The sequence below is a fragment of the Phyllobates terribilis genome, unplaced genomic scaffold, assembly GCF_046119375.1.
Source record: "Phyllobates terribilis strain yellow unplaced genomic scaffold, ASM4611937v1 Scaffold_9__5_contigs__length_417890890, whole genome shotgun sequence".
Lineage (NCBI taxonomy): Eukaryota > Metazoa > Chordata > Amphibia > Anura > Dendrobatidae > Phyllobates > Phyllobates terribilis.
This window is the reverse complement of record NW_027362769.1, coordinates 114,694,161-114,718,378: the sequence shown is the minus strand read 5'-3', so window position 1 is coordinate 114,718,378 and position 24,218 is coordinate 114,694,161. Positions and strand designations below refer to the sequence as shown.

Below are 24,218 nucleotides of genomic sequence, written 5' to 3'. Positions count from 1 at the left end.
ACAATCCTCACAGTGATACTATTATATTACTATCCTCACAGTGATACTATTATATTACAATCCTCACAGTGATACTATTATATTACTATCCTCACAGTGATACTATTATATTACAATCCTCACAGTGATACTATTATATTACAATCCTCACAGTGATACTATTATTTTACAATCCTCACAGTGATGCTATTATATTACAATCCTCACAGTGATACTATTATATTACTATCCTCACAGTGATACTATTATATTGCAATCCTCACAGTGATACTATTATATTACAATCCTCACAGTGATACTATTATATTACTATCCTCACAGTGATACTATTATATTACAATCCTCACAGTGATGCTATTATATTACAATCCTCACAGTGATACTATTATATTACAATCCTCACAGTGATACTATTATTTTACAATCCTCACAGTGATGCTATTATATTACAATCCTCACAGTGATACTATTATATTACTATCCTCACAGTGATACTATTATATTACAATCCTCACAGTGATACTATTATATTACTATCCTCACAGTGATACTATTATATTACTATCCTCACAGTGATACTATTATATTACAATCCTCACAGTGATACTATTATATTGCAATCCTCACAGTGATACTATTATATTACAATCCTCACAGTGATACTATTATATTACTATCCTCACAGTGATACTATTATATTACAATCCTCACAGTGATACTATTATATTACAATCCTCACAGGGATACTATTATTTTATAATGCTCACAGTGATACTATTATATTACTATCCTCCCAGTGATACTATTATTTTACAATCCTCACAGTGATACTAATATATTACTATCCTCCCAGTGATACTATTATTTTATAATCCTCACAGTGATGCTATTATATTACAGTCCTCACAGTGATACTATTATACAAAAATCCTCACAGTGATACTATTATATTACAATCCTCACAGTGATACTATTATACTACAATCCTCACAGTGATACTATTATATTACTATCCTCACAGTGATACTATCATATTACAATTCTCAGTGATACTATTATTTTATAATCCTCACAGTGATACTATTATATTACAATCCTCAGAGTGATACTATTATATTACAATCCTCACAGTGATACTATTATGTTACTATCCTCACAGTGATACTATTATATTGCAATCCTCACAGTGATACTATTATATTACAATCCTCACAGTGATACTATTATATTACAATCCTCACAGTGATACTATTATATTACAATCCTCACAGTGATACTATTATATTACTATCCTCACAGTGATACTATTATTTTACAATCCTCACAGTGATACTATTTTTTAAAAAAACAGAAAGTAAGCGGGTATTTACATGTTCAGATATCTAATTTCTATACTATCAGACCAAAATTGGTGTTTAAATGGCAATTTGATCTGATTGAAATCTTCTTTTTTCTGCCAGAAAAGTGTTGCCTAAAATCTGCGGAATACAATGATTATAGAAAGTAAACAAATAACTCAAAGAAAACAGCAGAACAGCCACAGAACATATTTTCATCAGATTATTTTTATTGAATTTTTCAATAATTTTAAATTCAAAACAGTTACATGAAATATAAGGTAGAACAGGGGAATGTTACAGAACATATTTTCCTTCCGTGCTATTGTAGAAAGTCAAATCAGTTTGAACGATGATTGAATTCGGTGATTGTGATCCAGCAGCCACTTCATTATGGGCACTTAATGATTTGACGTTAATCAGTTAGATAATACAAGCCTGCAATCTCAGCACTGCCATGGGTTAATGTTGTAAATGATTTGGAGACCCCTGGGGGGGATCTGGTAATGGTGGCAGCTATGGGATCATAGAGTGCTGAAAATTTCTCATGCTTATCTTCCAACAAAATACTGGTCTCCTGGGAGGAAAGATTAATGAGAGGCACATTAGACAGGCAGCAGTCAGCCCTGTTTGGGAGAGATAGGCTTTTCGTGGGACCCCTTGAATACAATTAATCTATCCTGTTCATTCCTTCCAGCAATGGAGGTTTACATGATAATATATTTTATATCTGTTTGTTTAATATTTATTGCGGTTATCTTTGTGGCAAATCACGGAAAGGCCATTCTTGCCCCCATTGCACATCCTGGAAATATTATCTTCGAAAAAACAGAATTTATGTGTTGTGCTGCTATCAGCACACATGTTATCCGGGGCTTGAAGTAAGTGTAAATTCAGCATATTAAGTACAAGGCAGACTTTCTGGAAGAGAAAGAAGAGATTTTTTTTTAGAGAGAATTTTGGTCTATAAATAGCAGCTGGTGCGGATTTAATGGAGCATTTTGTTAGCAGCTCGTGCAGTGTCTGGAGAGGGGACTCCTTCCATCATCTTTTTAATTTAGTAAGGCAAGCAGAGCTGATACAGTAACGCTCCGGTAAGCATGCGTGCTGCCAGATACTCTCACCCAGTCCTTGTGCCGCCCTCCTGGATCAGGTGCAGCACAATGTGGGCGTGCTTCAGGGTTATTAGGTGTCTACAGTATGAGAAGAGCAATTCTCCTAATATAATGTTCCTTGCGCTCGTCTCAAATACCCATCAGCAGCCAAAAGTAACTATAAGGGCTCGTTCACACCACCGTATTATCGTTCCAAGTGCAATCCGACAAAACATCTACCCCGATAGAGTCTCCAATGTGTATGGACTCTCCCCGATAGACTTACCAATATGTATGGACTCTCCCCCAATAGAGTCTCCAATGTGTATGGACTCTCCCCAAATAGAGTCTCCAATGTGTATGGACTCTCCCCCAATAGAGTCTCCAATGTGTATGGACTTTCTCTGATAGGGTCCCCAATATGTATGGACTCTGCCTGATAGACTCACCAATATGTATGGACTCTCACCGATAGAGTCTCCAATATGTGTGGGTTCTCCCTGATAGGGTCCCCAATATGTATGTACTCTCCCTGACAGACTCACCAATATGTATGGACTTTCCCCCAATAGAGTCTCCAATGTGTATGGACTCTCCCTGATAGGGTCCCCAATATGTATGGACTCTGCCTGATAGACTCACCAATATGTATGGACTCTCACCGATAGAGTCTCCAATATGTGTGGGCTCTCCCTGATAGGGTCCCCAATATGTATGGACTCTCCCCGATAGAGTCACCAATATGTATAGACTCTCCCTGATAGAGTCCCCAATATCTATGGACTTTCGCAGATAGTCTCCAATATGTATGGATTTTCCCCGATAGAGTTGCCAATATGTATGGACTCCCCGATAGAGTTCCCAATATGCATGGACTCTCCCCGATAGAGTCCCCAATATGTATGGACTCCCACAATAGAGTCCCCAATATGTATGAACTTTCGCCAATAGAGTCCCCAATACGTATGGACTGTCCCCCGATAGAGTCCCCAATATGTATAGACTTTTGCCGATATAGTCCCCAATATGTATGGACTTTCCCTGATAGACTCCCCAATATGTATGTACTCTCCCTGATAGACTCACCAATATGTATGGACTCTCCCCGATAGAGTCTCCAATATGTATGGACTCTCCCCATTAGAGTCTCCAATATGTGTGGGCTCTCCCTGATAGGGTCCCCAATATGTATGGACTCTCCCCAATAGCGTCACCAATATGTATAGACTCTACCTGATAGAGTCCCCAATATGCATGGACTTTCGCCGATAGTCTCCAATATGTATGGATTTCCCCCAATAGAGTCCCCAATATGTATGGACTCTCCCTGATAGAGTCCTCAATATGTATGGACTCTCCCCAATAGAGTCTCCAATGTGTATGGACTCTCCCCATTAGAGTTTCCAATATGTATGGACTCTCCCCGATAGAGTCCTCAATATGTATGGACTCTCCCCAATAGACTCCAATATGCATGGACTCTCCCTGATAGAATCTCCAATATGTATGGACTCTCCCCCAATAGAGTCGCCAATATGTATGGACTCTCCCTAATAGAATCCCCAATATGTATGTACTTTCCCTGATAGACTCACCAATATGTATGGACTCTACCCAAAAGCGTCTCCAATGTATATGGACTCTCCTCGATAGAGTCTCCCATATGTATGGACTCTCCCCATTAGTGTCTCCAATATGTGTGGGCTCTCCCTGATAGGGTCTCCAATATGTATTGACTCTCCCCGATAGAGTCATCAATATGTATGGAGTCTCCCTGATAGAGTCCCCAATATGTATGGACTTTCGCCGATAGTCTCCAATATGTATGGATTTTCCCCGATAGAGTCGCCAATATGTATGGACTCTCCCCGATAGAGTCGCCAATATGTATGGACTCTCCCCAATTGAGCCCCAATATGTATGGACTCTCCCTGATAGAGCCCCAATATGTATGGTCTATCCCCGATAGAGTTCCCAATATGTATGGACTTTCGCCAATAGAGTCCCCAATATGTATGCACTTTCCCCGATAGAGTCCCCAATATGTATGGACTTTCGCCGATAAAGTCACTAATATGTATCGACTCTGTATATCAAAAAAGGTCAATAATTACACCTCCCAATAGGATATTTACCACACAAAGCACGGGTTGCATCGACCCGGCTTAAAGGAAGATTGAATACAAGTTCATTAAAATCAATTATTTTTATTTAAAAAAAAATATTTTTTTAAAAATTTATTTAAAAAACAGGTGCCTTCAGATTTCATCAATACAAACCTCAATACTGGCTACAATTGCATGCAACAATACATCATAAAGACATGCCTACAAATACATGGTGCCTATATTGCATTCCGTCCATGGCCATAAGGTGCTATAAATAATTAAATCCAATCCACTCTAATCCAAATGTAAAGTGCAAGTGCATAAGAAAAAAAAATTTCTCCCTATATTCAAGAAAATCAACTATACTTATAAGTATGAGTACATTGATACAATTACCCGGTGGTATGTAAAAACATGTGGACTATTGATGACAGTATACAGCCTGTAGAGGTGTTTGAGGAAATCTGCCCCGACGACGCCGTTTCGCCATGTGCTTCTTCAATGGGGGCGTCATGGACTCTCACAGATCAGATCCCCAATATGTATGGACTCTCACAGATTAGATCCCCAATGTGTATGGACTCTTTCTGATAGAGTCCCCAATATGTATGGACTCTCCCTGATAGAGTCCCCAATATGTATTTCTTTTATAAAGGTATTTTGAGACTTATAAAAATCTAGACCAGTTCCATCTAGAAAAGCTGTCACCAGATTTCACAATACAAATTTCAGAGTTTATTAGATCGATGTCATAGATATGATGAGGCTGGTGTACTTACTTGGAAAATCCTTGAAACAGTAGTTGTAAAGTATTTTTTTTTATCTCTGCTTATTATTACAATGAGTCCGGCTAGAATGATGGAGCTGATGAGTCCTATTCAGTAAGGTAGTTGGAAATTAGTATTAGCTTTTCCACATTTCTGCTTAGCTATACAGTGCAAGGAATGCATCACTAAAGCGGTGGGCAGCATGCCATATATACAGCATAGGGGCCTAGAAGGTAAGGGATCCAACTTTCAGCTTCCACATGAAAATGAGATAATGACTTTCAGGGCTTCATTGTTAATGAGAAAATGTCAACAGAAAATTATCTAATGTTTAAATCAGAATTTGTAAAAATGGTAAAATAAAAAAAAAAGATGTTTTTCCTTCAAAACTCCACAGTATAATACACAATATATATTTTTCATATCACAATCTATATATAAAAAAATAAATAAAAAAACTTCCAATTTTCATACTGACCATCAGGTATTTTATTAGACTCATACGCCCTGTTCCTTTCAGCAACCACATGGACTTTAGCAGCTATAGACTAGCTCTGAATCTATTCACTGGTATAGAAGTTTTCTTCTGGGCATGCTCTGATCTGGGTCTTTGTGAAGGGAGGTGAGCTGTGACATCACCTATTGTGAATGGTGGATCCTGTGTTATCTTTTGTATATAGAAGCGTAATCAGTCATTGTACAGGAGGAGGGGGTGAGCTGTGACATCACCTATTGTGAATGGTGGATCCTGTGTTATCTTCTGTATATAGAGGCGTTATCAGTTATTGTACAGGAGGAGGAGGTGAGCTGTGACATCACCTATTGTGAATGGTGGATCCTGTGTTATCTTCTGTATATAGAGGCGTTATCAGTTATTGTACAGGAGGAGGAGGTGAGCTGTAACATCACCTACTGTGAATGGTGGATCCTGTGTTATCTTCTGTATATAGAGGTGTTATCAGTTATTGTACAGGAGGAGGAGGTGAGCTGTGACATCACTTATTGTGAATGGTGGATCCTGTGTTATCTTCTGTATATAGAGGCGTAATCAGTCATTGTGCAGGAGGAGGGGGTGAGCTGTGACATCACCTATTGTGAATGGTGGATCCTGTGTTATCTTCTGTATATAGAGGTGTTATCAGTCATTGTAGAGGGGGAGGTAAGCTGTAACATCACCTATTGTGTATGGTGGATCCTGTGTTAGCTTCAGTATATAGAGATGTTATGAGTCATTGTAGAGGAGGAGTTGAGCTGCGACATCACATATTGTGAATGGAGGATCCTGTATTATCTGCTGTATATGGAGGTCTTGTCAGTCATTGTATAGGAGAGGGAGGAGGTGAGCTGTGATATCAACTATTGTGAATGGTGGGTCCTGTGTTATCTGCAGTATATAGAGATGTTATTAGTCATTGTAGATGAGGAAGAGATGAGCTGTGACATCACCTATTGTGAATGGTGGATCCTGTGTTATCTACTGTGTATAGAGGTGTTATCAATCATTGTACAGGAGGGGGCGAAGGTGAGCAGTGATATCAACTATTGTGAATTGTGGATCCTGTGTTATTGTACAGGAGGAGGTGAGCTGTGACATCACCTATTGTGAATGGTGGGTCGTGTATTCTCTACTGTGTATAGACAAGGTATCAGTCATTATATAGGAGGAGGGGGAGAGCTGTGACATCACCTATTGTGAACAATGGATTCTGTGTTATCTTCTGTATATAGAGGTGTTATCAGTCATTGTATAGGAGGAGGAGGTGAGCTGTGACATCACCTATTGTGAATGGAGGATCCTGTGTTATCTACTGTATATAGAGGTGTTATCAATCATTGTTCAAGAGGAGGAGGAGGTGAGCTGTGACATCACCTATTGTGAATGGTGGATCCTGTGTTATCTTCTGTATATTGAGGTGTTGTCAGTCATAGTATAGGAGGGGAGAATGTGAGCTGTGACATAACCTATTGTGAATGGTGGATCCCGTGTTATCTACTGTATATAGAGGTGTTATCAGTCATTGTACAGGAGGAAGAGATGGTGAGCTGTGACATCACCTATTGTGAATGGTGGATCCTGTGTTATCTACTGTATATAGAGGTGTTATTTCTCATTGTAATCCTGCCTGTGATGGTAATGAAACTGCTGAAATGTCTTCTGTACAGAACAGGAAATGTTAATCTAGTATTAGGCTCCGTGACCATTGCGAAAATGGCAAGATTTCTTGTGTTGTTATTCCTTTTTTAATATACAAAGTGATATTGAAAATTGCAACAAAAAAAATATCAAAAATGTTTAAAAGTACATTGAGCATATAAACAATAGGTAATTTTCTAATAACACAAAAGATGGATGCCTTATGTTGAGTTACTCATGTGAAAGGGGCTCATGTAATATTCTGGCACAGGGGTCTCTCTGGCTTTCTGTGTTCACCATTGCATCACTTTGTTCAGAAAAGGCCATTGAGGATTTTTTATGACAGGAGATGGTGCATTGGAAGCTGTAGTCGTGGCAATATTAGGCAAAACTAAGGAACAAATGAAATGTTTAATGTGACCCTTGACATTAAATATCAACACACCAGGTTCTCCGTTTGTCAGCTTGGCGCCCCGTTTTCTTCTCCCCGATGGCTGCCACAGCGGTGACGCGGGGAGCCCTGATGACCATCTTCTAGAGACTGAGAACGTCTTGTGGATGCCTGGATCTCGTGTATTTGGAATAACAGTTTTGGCGAAGATATATTTCCCTTCCCCTGTAAATGTTATTGAGATGTAAATGACTACTAACCGTGTATTGCCTGTGCCAATTTAATGCGAATATCTCTCTCTATTATTATCATACTCCACATCTGCCAGCAGGTATTAAAATGTCTGCTTATCAAGACAAATACACAGGTTCTCTCGTTGGCATCAGACTTTGTGCCAAGTCCTTGACGTGACATCCTGGATAAGGAATTAGAAAACGGATTCTGTATTAGAAACAAAAATTCACACTTATCATGCTGATCCGGGAGACGATGGCAGAGAACAACGCTTTGGATAAAATCTTGCCTGCCATCGCTGGGGTTGACATCTGAGTTAGCGGGCCCCGTGCACACATCACAGCCTTTAATTTGGAAGAGATTAAATCATTTTGCATTTCTTTTTTTTTTTTTTTAAGTCTTGCAGCTGTCAGAGAAAGGGAACAGGACATGAAAACACGACCAGAAACATTGTAACACGCTAACTAGAGCATCCTGTAAAAAGATGTATCAACTCTTGCCCCACTTGATACTTGCCAAAGCCTGCTGGTCCCTATCCCTGATTGTCAAAAAAGGGGGGAACACTGCTTGCAGCTTCTCTGTATGTGCCAGAAAATGAATCCACTTATGCAGAATTGGGGGGCAATGGCAATATATATGTTAGGGTAGGGTCACACGACCGTTTTCTCCACATCCGAAAAAAATGGTCCGATTATTTTGATCGGACTTTGATCAGAGTTTGATAAGAGTTCCATCAGTTTTTCTCAGATGTGAAGAGAAAAAAAAATTCTCCACCTTCTCCATTCTTAGTCCATGAAAATCGGACCGCACTAGGATTATATTTTCACAAACCCATAGACCTGAATTGCCGACATTCAGATCAAAATTGGAAATGCATCCGATTTTTTTTCCCAAGGACCACCCAGTTCGAGGAAAATATCAGGCATGTGCACAGCCCCATAGAATATGATAGGTACGAGTGCTCTCTGTAAAAGCCACGGATAGAACTTGTATGAGAAAATCGGTCTTGTGCACGAGCCCTTACACAGACTGACGCTGCAGGTGGCTTCTCCTGAGAACAATTCATCACTGGGGATAAGAAAAATACCTTTTTTTTGTAGACAAGATATTTTCGTGAGACAGCCCCTTCACCATGGCCATACACATTCGATAAATGTCACCTAAACCCAGCGATTTTGGCAAGTGAACAATTTAAAGGGAACCGGTCGCCAGGTTTTTGCTATCCCATTTGAGAGCAGCATAATGTAGGGGCAGAGAACCTGATTCCAACAATTTGTCCCTTCCTGGGCTGCTTGCTGTGGTTTTGATAAAATTTCTATTTTCTCTGCTGCAGATCTAACAGTTCTCTAAATGTTGAGCTCTGTTTAACCCTGTCCACACCACTGATTGCCGTCTTTCTGTATACACTGTGCATAGGCAGAAAGCTCCCAATCTGTGGTGGGGGCGTGGTTATTCAGAGCTCATGAATATGGAGAACTACGTGGCAGCAGGTTTACTAGTTCTCTAGTGATAATCTCCTGCTGATAAAATAATGATTTTATTAAAACTATAACAAGCAGCCCAGTAAGTGACACATCACTGGAATCAGGGTCTCTGTCCCTACATTATGCTGCTTTCAGATTAGGTGGACTGTCCACAATGTCCGTCGTTTGGTGAAAGAAGGAGTGGGCATAATGTATAGCTGCTTTATGTGTAGGGCCAGACTGAAAAAGTGACTTAAAGGGATTATCTGTTGTTTTAAAAAAAAATGCACTGGTGACCTCTCCTACCTCCCTCTTATCTAGCACAGATGCTACAGCGGTGACTGGTCTTTTACAAGCTGCCAAAATATGACAACCAGTGGGCACAACAGTCACGTGCTGTACCTTTGACATCATCACTTAGCAATCAATCATAATGCCAGAGTTTTTCTGTTTGTTTTTTGCTGCTGTTTTTTATTTTTTCTCTTTCGAAACCCTTTAAAAATATATTACTGGTTTAGTGTGAACTGAACCATTGAGAGGCCACAAGGGAATCCAGGTGGTCAGCGCACTTAGGGCACTAAACCCTGGCTTCAGTGTCCTGACCAGTCCAGTCTCAAAAATAGATAGGAAATAGGAATAACGTGCAAAATGTGGTTAGAGTATCGTAAACAAATCTGAAATATTTCAGTTTTCCCACTGGTGACGAGACCTAATATCAGGATCATGCATCCTTCATACTTCTTTTTAGGAGCCATGTAGATATAATTGGCACTAGACAGGCTTTGTGGAAGAGTTTTCTAGGCATTCTCTATGATCTGGGCAGGGAGGGAGAGGAGGTGAGCTGTGACATCACCTATTGTAAATGGTGGATCCTTTGTTAGCTTTCTTTGTAATCTTGACAGTAATGATAATGAGACTGGTGAAAAGACATCTGTAAAGAACAGAGTCTACTTTTAGACTTATTTTCCAGTGTGATTTTTTTTTTTAAATAAAAATAGTGAAGTGGAAATGTAAAAAAAAAAATAATAAAACCTCAAAATCTTGTAAAAAACAAAAAATAAAAGTTACATTTAACAAAAAATACCCTGATATGTCATTTTCTGATAACACATTCCCTATAAAAGGATTGTTCTCATGATCACATTGCTCCTTTATTTCCTTGCCTGGGGGTGGTGCACTCATGAATGATTGACAGTTCGGAGCTTTAGCACTGTTGCACCACTGACCCAAACCGTATGCTCTCTGATGCTCGTATATAAGCGCCCCCGCTCTCCTCTGCACCATCGGACGAGTACATGAGCTGGCCTGATCCATTGGTAGCAAAGAGCTTGCAAGGGCATGTTCCTTGCCTAGGAAACCGCTGATAGGCTACAGAGGTGGACAGTAATCTAGGTAATAATGACACATACCCTTTCTGTTTTGCAGTGCTTCTCAGAGGTATGTTTGCAAGAATCTTCAATTCTGTAGGCCTATATACTCTCAATGTAATGAACAGCATACATTTTTTTATTGGACTCCAGTTGGCAAACAAGACTGATAAGCACAGTGTGAATGGAGCGCAAGCTGCAGGACCAGACTCTCCTAAAATAGTTGAATTCTATATACAAGAGTGGCCTTAAAAAACAATGACTAACTAGCAATGCCATCTGCGGGCAAGGCAGTGGCAGGGGATGTACCCCTGCATAATTATCCACACTGAAGGGTAAAGAAGAGGTTATTTGGCTACATCTTAGACCCCAGTTCATAGCCTCTCATACATCAAAATCAGATCTCGTGCTTTGCACTGAGGAGGGGCAATAGCGCGAAACACATGTCTGAAAATTAAAATTCGAGTTTGGCTTTTATCCTAAGTCATATGTCAAGGCTTGTTAAAGGGTCGATAGTGTCTTTTAGAATTGCTACTTCCAATAGGTGGCGCTAGAGTTCACGTCCTCTTCTTCTCTGAACAGGCAATTTGCATTGGTAATATGCCAAACACTGCTGCCAGGTTGACTCTTTAACTTCCCAATTGTGCTTTCTCCACTGTGCCATTCAGCTTGGAATTAAACCAACGCGTCATGTCTGACAATCTGATTGCTAAGGATATTTTGCATAAAACCTGCAATATTTTTAACTTCTTTGTCATCCATAAACTGCCTCCAGTCCAGCTAGATTGATGTCCATCAATACTTGCATGTATATTCAAAATATTTTGGATTTGAGTTTTATTGACACTGTGTCTTATACTGTTTATTGATGGCTGCAGAATGAGTTAACTGAGGATCCATCAGTGAGCTCATTCTGGTCAGAAAGGAGAGTTCGTAACTCTTTATCTGTCTTTTCCTGAGCTCCTTTCGGCTGATGTGACGCGCCCAGGGGATGGGGACGACTCGGCGCCCGGGCCTTGTTGCCTGACTCTGGGAGATGTCGCGGTGGTCGGCTCCCGGGCCTGTACCCTGGGGTCACTCTTAAAAGAAGGGGAAGTTATATGGGATAGGGGAATGTTCGTGACGCCACCTGTGGTGTCTGGTGAGGATCACCAGCACTGTGACAGTCCTCTGAGGCCGGTGTTTAGGCAGCTTAGTTGGTGCGGCTCCCGACAGGTGGAGCGGGGCCTCAGGGCAGCGTAAGTGTAGGGGATGCAGGACAGAGGGGACCCAGCCGGGTCAGAGGAAGAATAGGTGTGACCCCTCTACTCAGAAAGCCCGTGTTTTACCCTGGGTGTTGGGGGACTCGGTGTCGGGCCCTGCGTTGAAGAGATGGGATGCAGCCGTGGCCCGGGCCCGACCCGTGCTCAGGGCCGTCACATTAGAAAGAGATGGTGTGGGCTAGTCCGGGTTGAGTGGCTGATTAACAACTACGCCACCTGTGGTGTCTGGTGAAGGGGGCCACCAGCGCCGCTACAGTCCGCTGAGGCCTGGTGTCATGACGGCTTTAGTTCTTACTGCTCCCCACAGGCAGAGCAAGGCCCCAGGGCAGTCAAACAGGACGAAGGGGGGTAGCAGTAGCGCGGGGAGTACGGGCACCGCGTCGCATGGTATGGCGCGTAATGAACAGTCCGGAGGCCATAGGGGTGAACTTCCAAGGCTTTACTCACTCAGAGATATTAGCGGGAAGGCGACTCCCTGCTCCTCGCGGAGTCCTGTGGCCACCAGGGATGGGGGTCCGACTACCTCCGAGCAAGTCCAGTGTTCAGTAGCGACCCTACACCAGAGTGTTCCTGCACTACAGACTTCACCCTTTCCCGTCTGTGCATGTGTAGATAGGCCAGGTCTCCCTCTGAGCTCCTCTCAGGTGTAGGGCTCGGGTGGCAATTCCTCTCCATCCGACGGCCGGCGGGATTCTCAGGGCCTAACCGGACTTTCCCGTCCAGGACTTGGAGTGCAAGGTCGGGTGTCGGGGGGCCGGTACCCCTCTTGCAGCCGGAATCCCTCTGAATAGATCATGTAGGCGAGGACAGGTGGCGTGCTCCGCTCCGTCTGCATCCTCCCCGGGACCCATTTGCTAGGGAGCCACACTCTAAAGCTCCCGGGCCTTCTTGATCCTGGTCTTCGGCCGGGTTGAGACATTCCTTGTCTGCAACCTACCTCTCGTCCCATAGATCGGGGTATGAGGGCTGTGTCCCATGCCGGTGCAGGCCCACACAGGATCTGCGCTCCCGGAGGGAAGTCACATTACACACAGTATTTTGACAGCACAGTACGGCCACTAGAACAGGACAGAACCAAGATCAAAGATGGCATTCTATTAAATATGAAATTAGAAGTGTCACTGACTAACTGTTCCTCCACCCACACCCACTAACTGGTTCCTACCACTTTGTGTTCCCCAGTCTCCCTGTAACCAGGGGAGCAGCACATAGTGCATACTAGCTCCCTCTGGTGGAAATGTGGTGTTGGATGCAAAAGGCTAGGTCACTACCATCACACCGGCCTTACCTCAGAGGAGGAACACCACACTCCATTGAAGAAGTGCAGCATTCCTGTGGCGGTTGAACCCTCAGGGGCACCACATTCCCCCCTGGTAAAACACAGCACGTCCGCGGGCTGCAAAGGAAGTAACACCCAGGAAAATTTCTTTTTATATAACAAGTAAAACTATCATCCCTTTATGGGAGGCACATTTCTTGTAACGTTGCATAACAAGGTACATAATATAAAAGTACAAAAATATAAAAGTGCAAGAGTACAAAATTATAAAAGTATAAAACATAAATTAAGACAAGAGACTTTTGACAATGGCAGCAGACTGGTTAAAAGTGGCGACGGTCAGTTCAGTAGCAAGAGGGACCTGCCCTAAACCCTCTACGTGGGCCCTGGGGTGGCTGCAGGGCATGAAGAACTGGAGTTGGACCTCCAAACGTGCCACTCCAGACAGGTTTTGCTTCTGAGGTCGGAGGTAGAAAAAGGGACACGGTTTTTGTATAAAACCAATAGGAAGCACCTAAATAGATGCATAACTATATACACACACAGTCCGCCGCCTGCCATAGTCCGCAGGGACCAAAGTCTCTGTAAATAGGGAAAAGCACAAAAATAGCAGCATAGAACTTAAACTTTAACAACAGCAGCAGCAGCCGGGGGCTGCTTTAGACTTGGGGCTCTCGTCGAGGGAAAGGCTCATTCCTCCCGACGGAGGCTAGCCGGTCACCTGAGGCTGAGGGCGGGGTGGCGTCGCTCCCAGACACTTTGTGGACATCCAGGGCGTACCACCCACGCTCCCCCTGGTGGCGAGTGAAAGTCACTGTGTCGCCCGGGCAGAGGTTCCGACCGGGGTGTCCCTTCTTGAGGAGCGGCTCGACGTCCCGCCGGCTGACGAACACATCGTCCTGGAACAGGGGACACCGGATGAACCCCCACCCCGCCTCATGATGAAAGCGGACAACTTTGCCTTCGTACCGGGGACTGGGACGGGTGGCCTCCTCCTGACGCGCCCGAGTCTTTGCAGCCTTGGTCCTGACCTCGAGGCGCTCGCAGCGCTGCTCCCGCCGACGTCGCTCCCGTGCTAGCTGGAAGATCTGATCACTGCACCACTGGCTCCTCCTTCGCGCTTCAGATCGGGTCTCCCGAGGGAAGCCCATTAGGTCTTCCCCCTGGTTTTCCCAGGCCCACTCCTCAGCCTCGGGCCAGGTTACTGCTGGTGCGGGTAGCGGGGTGACGATGGGTTGCTGCGAGTCCTCGATTGACGCGGACCAGTCCGGGTTGGAGCCGGTAGCCTCCTCCTCCGCTTCAGGCACCTCCATTTCGGAGCTTGGGCGGCACCGCAGGTCCCCACCGACGGCTGCCGATTGCAGCTCAGGAGCTAGCGCTTGCTCCCAGGTGACCGCGTGGGGGACTATGTACTCCGCCATGAGGTCCAGGATAGTCTCTGTTGGCTCTGCAGCCGGGGCAGGGGTTGCACACTCACCCGCCGCGAGGTCACCCTCGACCTCTGTCTCCGAGTCATCTGGTCCTGGAACCTCTACTCCTCGGCGGCGATCTCGGATACGCTGCAGCATCTCCTCTTTCCACGCTGCCGTGGCCGCCTCCTGGGCCTCTTTCTGTCTCCTAGCGAGTCCCGGAGCTTCCAAGTGGAGAAACTCAATATCTCCCGGAGTTAACACGCCGCCGCCTTGCTATCTGCCGGGTGAAGGGCCTGAACCGGGTTCAGTAGTTGCATGGTCTTGCTCCCCAGAGACATCCATGTCTGCCTCCTTTGACTGCCAAGCTCCGACTGACATGGCCGCACCTTGTTGCTTTTCTTCTTCTTCCTCCTCTTTCGAGGCGGTTCCTGGGCAGAATGCTGACAGGCCCGCCTTCGTTCAGCCCATCCAGTTTGACGGGCATTACCCCGCGGACAGTCTCTGATGGAAGGGGCAGTCCACATTTTTGGCGCCAAGCGGGAGCCCAGCCCACGATGGGAGGCGTTCAAAGTCAGTCTTTTTACAGCGTTATGGCGCCTGTTCTTCTTGGGCGGGCGCCATTTTAAGTGTAAAACAACAGTTCAAGGTGTACGGCACACAGTACCCGTGAGCAATGGGCACTCTTCTCCGTTGCTGCGGGCACGATATCCTGCCAGGTTGTGACGCCTCTACTCAGAAAGCCCGTGTTTTACCCTGGGTGTTGGGGGACTCAGTGTCGGGCCCTGCGTTGAAGAGATGGGATGCAGCCGTGGCCCGGGCCCGACCCGTGCTCAGGGCTGTCACATTAGAAAGAGATGGTGTGGGCTAGTCCGGGTTGAGTGGCTGATTAACGACTACGCCACCTGTGGTGTCTGAAGGGGGCCACCAGCGCCGCTACAGTCCGCTGAGGCCTGGAGTCATGGCGGCTTTAGTTCTTACTGCTCCCCACAGGCGGAGCAAGGCCCCAGGGCAGTCAAACAGGACGAAGGGGGGTAGCAGTAGCGCGGGGAGTACGGGCACCGCGTCGCGTGGTATGGCGCATAATGAACAGTCCGGAGGCCATAGGGGTGAACTTCCAAGGCTTTACTCAGAAATATTAGCGGGAAGGCGACTGCCTGCTCCTCGCGGAGTCCAGCGGCCACCAGGGACGGGGGTCCGACTACCTCCGAGGAAGTCCAGTGTTCGGTAGCGACCCTACACCAGAGTGTTCCTGCACTACAGACTTCACCCTTTCCCGTCTGTGCGTGTGTAGATAGGCCAGGTCTCCCTCTGAGCTCCTCTCAGGTGTAGGGCTCGGGTGGCAATTCCTCTTCATCCGACGCCCGGCGGGATCCTCAGGGCCTAACCGGACTTTCCCGTCCTGGACTTGGAGTGCAAGGTCGGGTGTCGGGGGGCCGGTACCCCTCTTGCAGCCGGAATCCCTCTGAATAGATCAGGTAGGCGAGGACAGGTGGCGTGCTCCGCTCCGTCTGCATCCTCCCCGGGACTCATTTGCTAGGGAGCCACACTCTAAAGCTCCCGGGCCTTCTTGATCCTGGTCCTCGGCCGGGTTGAGACATTCCTTGTCTGCAACCTACCTCTCGTCCCATAGATCGGGGTACGAGGGCTGTGTCCCATGCCGGTGCAGGCCCCCAAAGGATCTGCGCTCCCGGAGGGAAGTCACATTACACACAGTATTTTGACAGCACAGTACGACCAATAGAGCAGGACAGAACCAAGATCAAAGATGGCATACTATTAAATATGAAATTAGAAGTGTCACTGACTAACTGTTCCTCCACCCACACCCACTAACTGGTTCCTACCACTTTGTGTTCCCCAGTCTCCCTGTAACCAGGGGAGCAGCCCATAGTGCATACTAGCTCCCTCTGGTGGAAATGTGGTGTTGGATGCAAAAGGCTAGGTCACTACCATCACACCGGCCTTACCTCAGAGGAGGAACACCACACTCCATTGAAGAAGTGCAGCATTCCAGTGGCGATTGAACCCTCAGCGGCGCCACATAGGCACACACACGACAGTTCACTTCAGTACCTTTACTGGTGGTGTTTCAGGCACGATCCAGGGCACTTTAGGGTGAAGGGTGCATATCAGGACTCTCCCCAGTGAGCGGGTGTGGGGCCTCCTGTTCCTTGCCTTTCCTTGATAAGTTTCTGACCTGCCTGGAGCTAGGCCTAACTTGGTCTCTGTCTTGCACCTGCTGACCTGGTGGTAGGGCCTTCTGTTGGAGTTCACACTCCCTGGTCTCTGGGGCCTCCGTGACTCCTGACCCTGGTACGTAATCTGCTTTTGGTGTTCCTGGGACATATAGTTCGCCAGGGGTTCCAGTTGTTTCTGCTGGGTGTAAGTAATCCCTGCAGACGCGGACCCGGTGTCCGGTATATGTTCTTGCGGTGAGTGGGTAAAGCTCCTTTGCCCCCTATGTTACTGTCCTTCCACTCGCCTTCGGCCACGCTCGGGGCCCTCACTAGGCTTCACACTGCAGCAGGCACGCTGCGCTTCGCCGCTCTTTTGGCATCGGCAAGCCCTAGGCTCACTAACTCGAGCTCTCTGAGTCTGGATTGAACTGACTGAGCTCCACTGCAGGCTAGCTTCTGCAGGAGCTCCTCTCAACAGACTGACTGCCTAGCTCCACCCTCCAGTATATATATCCCTATCTGGGCTCCCTCTGGTGGTCTGAGGTGGTAGGGTGGAGGTGTGTGAATGCTATGAGGGCCTCTTGTGGAGAAGTCCATCCATGCACCCCTCTGGGATCTGTGGCACCAATGCGCAGCAGGGCGCCACAGATGTATGACCCACCGACCACATCAAAGTTGAATATTTGAGGAAACAAAGAGCCTGTAAAAGTCAAAAGTGAATTACAATTGAAAAATTATTTTTGGCCCGAAATACATGTATTTAAGTAAAACAAAATATCCCAAAAGGTGGACAACGCCTATAACGGCTTCTTGTGGAGTGCATCATCCCCTTCTGTGTCCTGCACAGCATCTCTCTGAGACATCTGGCCACTCAAGGAACTGCAGTTGACCCCAGTTTACTTGTATGTACACCTATCACAAAGCTAAGTGTTCCTTAGCCCCTTCCTGACATCCATCATACATGTAGGGCACGTGTTGACTGTGTATGAATGGATCTGATTAGGAGCTTTCTTATACAGCCTGCATTTACTTCTAAGGCTATGGCCCCACTATCAGTATTTGGTCAGTATTCGGTCAGTATTTTTTCTCAGGAGTGGGAGCCAAAACCAGGAGTGGGTGATAAATGCAGAATTGGTGACTTGTTTCTATTATTCCTTTTCTCTGATTGTTCCTCACCTGGTTTTGTCTCCCACTCCTGAGAAAAAATACTGACCGAATACTGACCAAATACTGATAGTGAAACCGTGGCCTAACAGCAGCAATCAGAGCTAAGCCATTGCTGGAGATAAGAATAAATCTGAAGCAGTGAAAAAATGCATTTACTCGTCTCAGTGTTCAGAAAACCAACAAAGCGCAGCTGACTCCAATCGCTGCTGTTTACCCCTTTATTGAATCACCTCCCATAGATAGATATGGGATAGATGATAGATAGACAGACAGATAGATAGATAGATAATGTATAGATGATAGATAGATACTATATAGATAATGTATAGATAGATAGATAGACATATAGATAATAGATAGATAGAAGTAATTATACTGACCTGAAGAATAATGTTACTGCAGAATGAACACCCCCAAAAAAACAATGGCAGAATTGCATTTTTTTTCACCAACTTGGGAATGTTTTTCCATTTTTTTGTAGATTATTGGTGTCTTTAAAAACTACAACTTGTCCTGCAAAAAAAAGCTCTCATATCAAATAAGCCCTTTAGCTTGTTTGCAAGAAGGGAAAGGAAGAAATTAAAAAAGCAAAAAATGAAAATTGGGAAGGGGATAATTTTTGGATACGTGGCTTTCAGATGTAATAACAGCTGTGAGCATTAATGTAACTATTCATACACATTATAGAATTCAGCTCATAACCCAAAGTCTCATAAGTAGCAAAAACATGGGAACCAGAAGAAAAAAAAAACGTAGCTGCGCTTATCTGCTGGCACGATGCAAAGTAAATGAACTTATTGTTTTAATGTGCGGTTGAGCTAATTTTGTTAATGCAAATTACCCTGTCGCTGCATGTAGCTTTAATATGCAAAAAGAAAAAATCCTGTTGCCTGGCAACAGATCCAGTCCCGCTATCTGGATGGTGTTGAAGAGCAATAGGCAGTAATAAATGAATGCCCTTGCTGGAGATGTGACTAAATCTGAGGCAGTGAAAGGATGCAATTACTTGTCCGAAGGGGCGGAAAACCAACAAAGCCAAAATACAGTAGGAATGGAAAAGAATGACTTCTCATGGTCCACCATAATGGCAGCAAATTAAGGAGAGGAGATATTTTGGAAATGTAAAGGTCAGCTTGTTATCCTACATTGTCCTTAGTTCTACACACCATGATCTTCAAGATTTTGTGACGAAAAGCTGCAAATCCAGAATTTAGCACTTGTAAGACTATGCACACATGGCATCTTTTTCAGGATTTCAGGTAGATTATATCTGGAGACTGCGTAAAAAGTGCAGCAAAAAATGAACATAATGCACAGCAATGTCAAAATAACATTGCTGTGCACATGTTCTGTCTTAGGTCACTTCTTTTGACCACTTCAGGATTCAGAAACCTTGAGGAGGTTAAAGGGAATCTGTCGCCCTTTTGAGCTTTTTAAGTTAATATGGGCATACAGGTTGTATACAGCTGAAATTAGTCACCTGTGTACCTCCTGGATGATGACTTGTTTATTAAAAATCATCTTTTATAGCTTCGATCTTCAAGGCTATGGGGCGTAGGCTGCCCGGAAGATAAGACTGCCTCCGGTCTTCATTATACAAGATTTCTCCTCCCCTTCTCTTCAGATGTCCCATTGATGTCAGGTGCGCGGCTGGAAATCCCGTGCCTGCACATTCTGCCTGCCGTCTCTTCTCTGCACTGTAGGGAATTCACCTTCACTGTGCGCCGGAGATCACTGGGATCGGAAGTTACAGTGGCTGTCCGGCGCCTGCGCACATCAAAATTGGAGACAGCGCCCACAGAAAGGCAGAACGGAGCAGAGGAGAGATGGCAGGCAGAATGCGGGATTTTCGGCCGCACACATGAAGTCTAAACACTGCACCTCTTTTTTTAAAAAAAATGTTGTGGTGGGGGACCCTGGTACAGAATCACATCACCAGTTGGTTAGCTTTAAAGTGGACCTGTCCTTTAATACAAAACCTGTAGAATAATTTCCCTCATTCTCCATAACAAGATAAAATTGTTTTTGGTGCACATACCAGTCTCATATGTCCAGTAACTGACAACATTCCAACAGCACTACCGGTGCTGGAACTTTTCCTTGACTTCCCAATATGCTTTGTTTCTGCCATTGTCCAATATTTGCTTGCCCTGACCTAAAATTTCTGTCTTTCTTGTGTGCAGTCTGATAGACAGGAGAGCAGAAGCAGAGATACAAAGACCCTCCCCTATTCCTGTAATCCTTCTCGCCATCTCTGCTGATGGATTATACTTGACAACAGGCAGTTGAAAGAAAGTCATTGCTTTCATTTTTAAATAAAGTGATTTGCAGATTGTCCAATTGATCACATAATCATTATCTATCAAATGAGATCAAGTTGTCTAAAACTACAGAGACCATTTTAAGATGTAAACTAGTCTTGCGGAAAGGGTTGCACTAGACATAAATTGTAAATGATTTTACATAACTGTCTAATTTGAAACACTATACTGTCTCTAAAGGTAAAAAAATGCATTTGGGTTGTGGTTAAAAAAATCAAAGTTAATTGAAGGCGCATGTGTTAAGAATTCAGTGCACAAATCCATTAAAGCAGAGGCGGCATTGGTCATCAGGGAATCCAATGCACCATATTCAAATTAACATTTTATTTGAAATATTTCACTACTTTACTGCCAAATGTACCATGAGATCCAGAATCTTGTATTTTTATAAAATACAAGAGCAGGACAATAACAGTATCGAATAGATGATCCATACCATAATCAGCTAGGAGGCTCATGGACAAAGGCTTCAAGGTTTGATAGGTGCTAGAAACCTCTAAAGAATTCCCTTCCTATAGGCACTACAAAGTAAAAAAAACAAGGGAGAGGTAAATGAACACAAGGGTAATGGAAAGGGGATCAAGACCGAAAACAAGCACCATGACCTTCTGTCCTGCAGGACATTGCTTAACACAATTAAATTACCAGTTTTCATCCCTGCCATGTGGCCATTGTTTTGTATAAGCCCTTCTAATAAATATTTTGGTTATTGGAAGCACTTTGCACATTATGTGATAGTGAACGTGGACACTGTGGTTACCATCTCTGCCATAGGGGCCAATATATTAGATGCTATTGTGATAATCTTGTAGTTGTCTTGTTATTTTTTCCTGGATATAGTGTATCACTAATATGTTATTTGATGACTTTTCCCAAATCTGGGGCAGACTTACTATAGTTATGGGGTCAATTGCACCTTTATTTTAGACAATATTAATAAATCTGCCCCAAAACCTACACATATTACAAAAAGAAATGCTTTGTGAAGTCCCAAATGGGGCAAGGTATTCTACATTTTATCCACAGCTCCCAAAATTCTGTAATTCATTCTCTAAAATTGCAGCTCAAAACTATTATTACTATTATTATTTAACGGCCTTCAGCTTGTTTCCGGGCCATGATGACCCGATGGATGAACGATCTGTAGGAAGATCGATCTTGTACAAACCTAGATAGGTCCACCAGGGTCTTCTCTGTCGTTATCTTGATAGTATCAAGCCATCGGGTCGCTGGTCTTCCTCTTTGCCTTGTTCCTTTTATTCTTCCATCCATGATGTCCTTCTCCAGTGATTGCTCTCTTTGTATGATGTGTCCAAAGTAGGCAAGTCGTAGCTTGGTGGTTCTTGCTTCGAGTGACATGTCTGGCTTGATTTGTTCAAAAATTGATTTGTTCGTTCTTCTTGCCATCCCTACTTCCAAAATGAAATACTGGTATTTCCCCTCAGTCAACCGGATAATACAAGGCATGGCAATTAATTACATTTCATTTACCATGGTCCTGTCCTTTAAAACTAGAATCGACTAGAAAACATGACCCGAAACCTCTACTTGGATTCCAATTCCCACTATGTCCCTAATTGGCCTTGTCACAAATATTAATCTGGAGTGTACGGATATATACCAAATGATTGCGTGTTATGGGAAGAAGATAAGGATTTTATTATCCTTTCTTTAGGAACCAGCAACAGGAGGGTGAGTGAAAGTGGTCCGGCTATTAATCACACATCGCTAGCCCCTCTATCTGTCTGCTCAGTCCATAAACTTTGCCTGCAGGCTGTAATAGCATTGACTCATCCTGAACCGCTTCCCAGTGGCTGATTAGTGAAGTGGAATCTGTCTGATCAACTTAATAAGAATTTACCTCTGCGCCAAATGATGGAGAATTCATTTGTCCTTTGCATGACTGGATTTTTTTTTTTTTTCAATGTCGGCTGATGTCACTTGTAGATCAGCCTCCTATTATCCGATAAGCCCATAAATAGCCCTTTCTATAGGCCTGGTTAGGAGTTCGCGGGGGTAACCTCACATTTGATCTCCTGTTCCAAAGCCAGAATTTGTGTCCATCCCTGTGTCACCATGCTGAGGGATGACAAGAGCCTGCCCGTGACTTGTTCTGTTTGTAATAATGTAGGCTTCCTGCAGAGGAATAACAGCTTGGAGGACAGGAGCAGAATCGTCAGCTCCTTCAAGGAGAGACAGTCATCCAAAAATCTCTTGGTCTGCGAGAATATTGAGAAAGAATCTAGGTTCAAGCGTACCGAGACCGATTTCTCCAACCTGTATGCCAGAGGTAAGACTCAACTCTTCTTCCACTCATTGGATGCTAACGCTTCTCAATAATGATGGACAATTTTTTAAATCCTTAACAAAAATTTTTAAACTGGTCCTTTCCTGTTCAAAATATGGTGTATTTTTTATTCTGTGTCTATATTGAGTGACTATTAAAACTATTATATTAGTTTTACATATTTGTTCAACATTATAACTTTTTTTGCTCATTTTCATAAAAACAAAAAAAGTAAATTCTAAATGTGTTTTTTTCACTCAATTAGTAAACTTTTTTATCGTTTTTCTGCTGGTTACTCATACAATCGTGGTTTTATAAATGATGGACTGTTTACATATAATTATTTTAAGACGTCATTAATTTTCTTATAGGGCTAAGTTCTCACTGTAAGTTTTTGGTGAGTTTTTCACGCTGCGTATTTAAAAAAAAAAAAATGTACGTAACCTATTTCACTTAATGGGTGCAGAAAATCTGCAACATCAAAAACTCCCCAAAAGCTCATCGTGAGAACGTAGCCTAAGAGTATCTTATTGTTGTGATCATTTAAAGGGCTATTACGGATATAGCAAATAAGCTATTCCATCATTCTTTTTATCTACTATAATTATACATTTATGGTTCCAACAAGCAGAGGTCTTGAAAATTGTAACTAATTAAAAACTATATTGAAAAATTGCAGAACGTATTCATTATGCAAAAACATTAACCATTATCTGCTGAACTTTTAATACTTTATTAATGCATCGTTAAACTCCTGCAAATATTGCACAATATACAGTAGTAAATGTAAAATATTTTATTATCATAATACACAAAAAAAGAATAATATGGAGGGCAACCTACTGAAAAATAAGCTACAAACTACATGGATAATTTAGTAATACACTGTGAATAATGTGGTTAATCTATTATGTAATATATAATTGTAATATATTGTAGAAGGGAAGCATGAAGTAAATCCCTGAAAACTACAAGGAGAATAGAAACAACCAAATCATACATTTAATAGCCAGTAAGCAAAAAAAATAAACCAGCGCAAAAAGGTAAATACAAATCAAGAGATGCTGCACAACTTCGACGTACGTTTCGCTTAAAGCTTACTCATAGGAGAAACTCCGACCATGATTACACTGTAAGTCAGGATGCAAAAGTGCACATAAGTTAATACAAACCATGAGATGTATCACAACTTTGATGTATGTTTCTTTTATAGCTTACTCATAGGGGAAACTCCACCATGAGGATGCTATAGGCAAAATATACATCAGGATGCAAAAGTGCACAAAAGTAAATACAAGACAGTAATCAGCACAACCCTGATTTACGTTTCCTATTGCTTCCTCATGGGAGAACTTCCCCAATACAAAAGTTTAGGTAGATTTTCCCCCATGAGGAAGCTATAGGCGAAACATACTTTG

At 43.5% G+C, this 24,218-nt stretch overlaps 1 protein-coding gene across 3 annotated transcripts in view; it reads left to right on the top strand.

The window, feature by feature from the left end:
* The window catches only part of GAD1 (glutamate decarboxylase 1), a 94,657-nt gene that overhangs the window by 8,873 nt on the left and 61,566 nt on the right, over positions 1-24,218 (top strand). For all 3 annotated transcript variants that reach the window (XM_073646973.1, XM_073646974.1, XM_073646972.1), the window contains one exon: positions 22,645-22,803. In XM_073646973.1, coding sequence (XP_073503074.1) covers positions 22,645-22,803 — 159 coding nt within the window. The remainder of the gene's footprint in view (positions 1-22,644; positions 22,804-24,218) is intronic.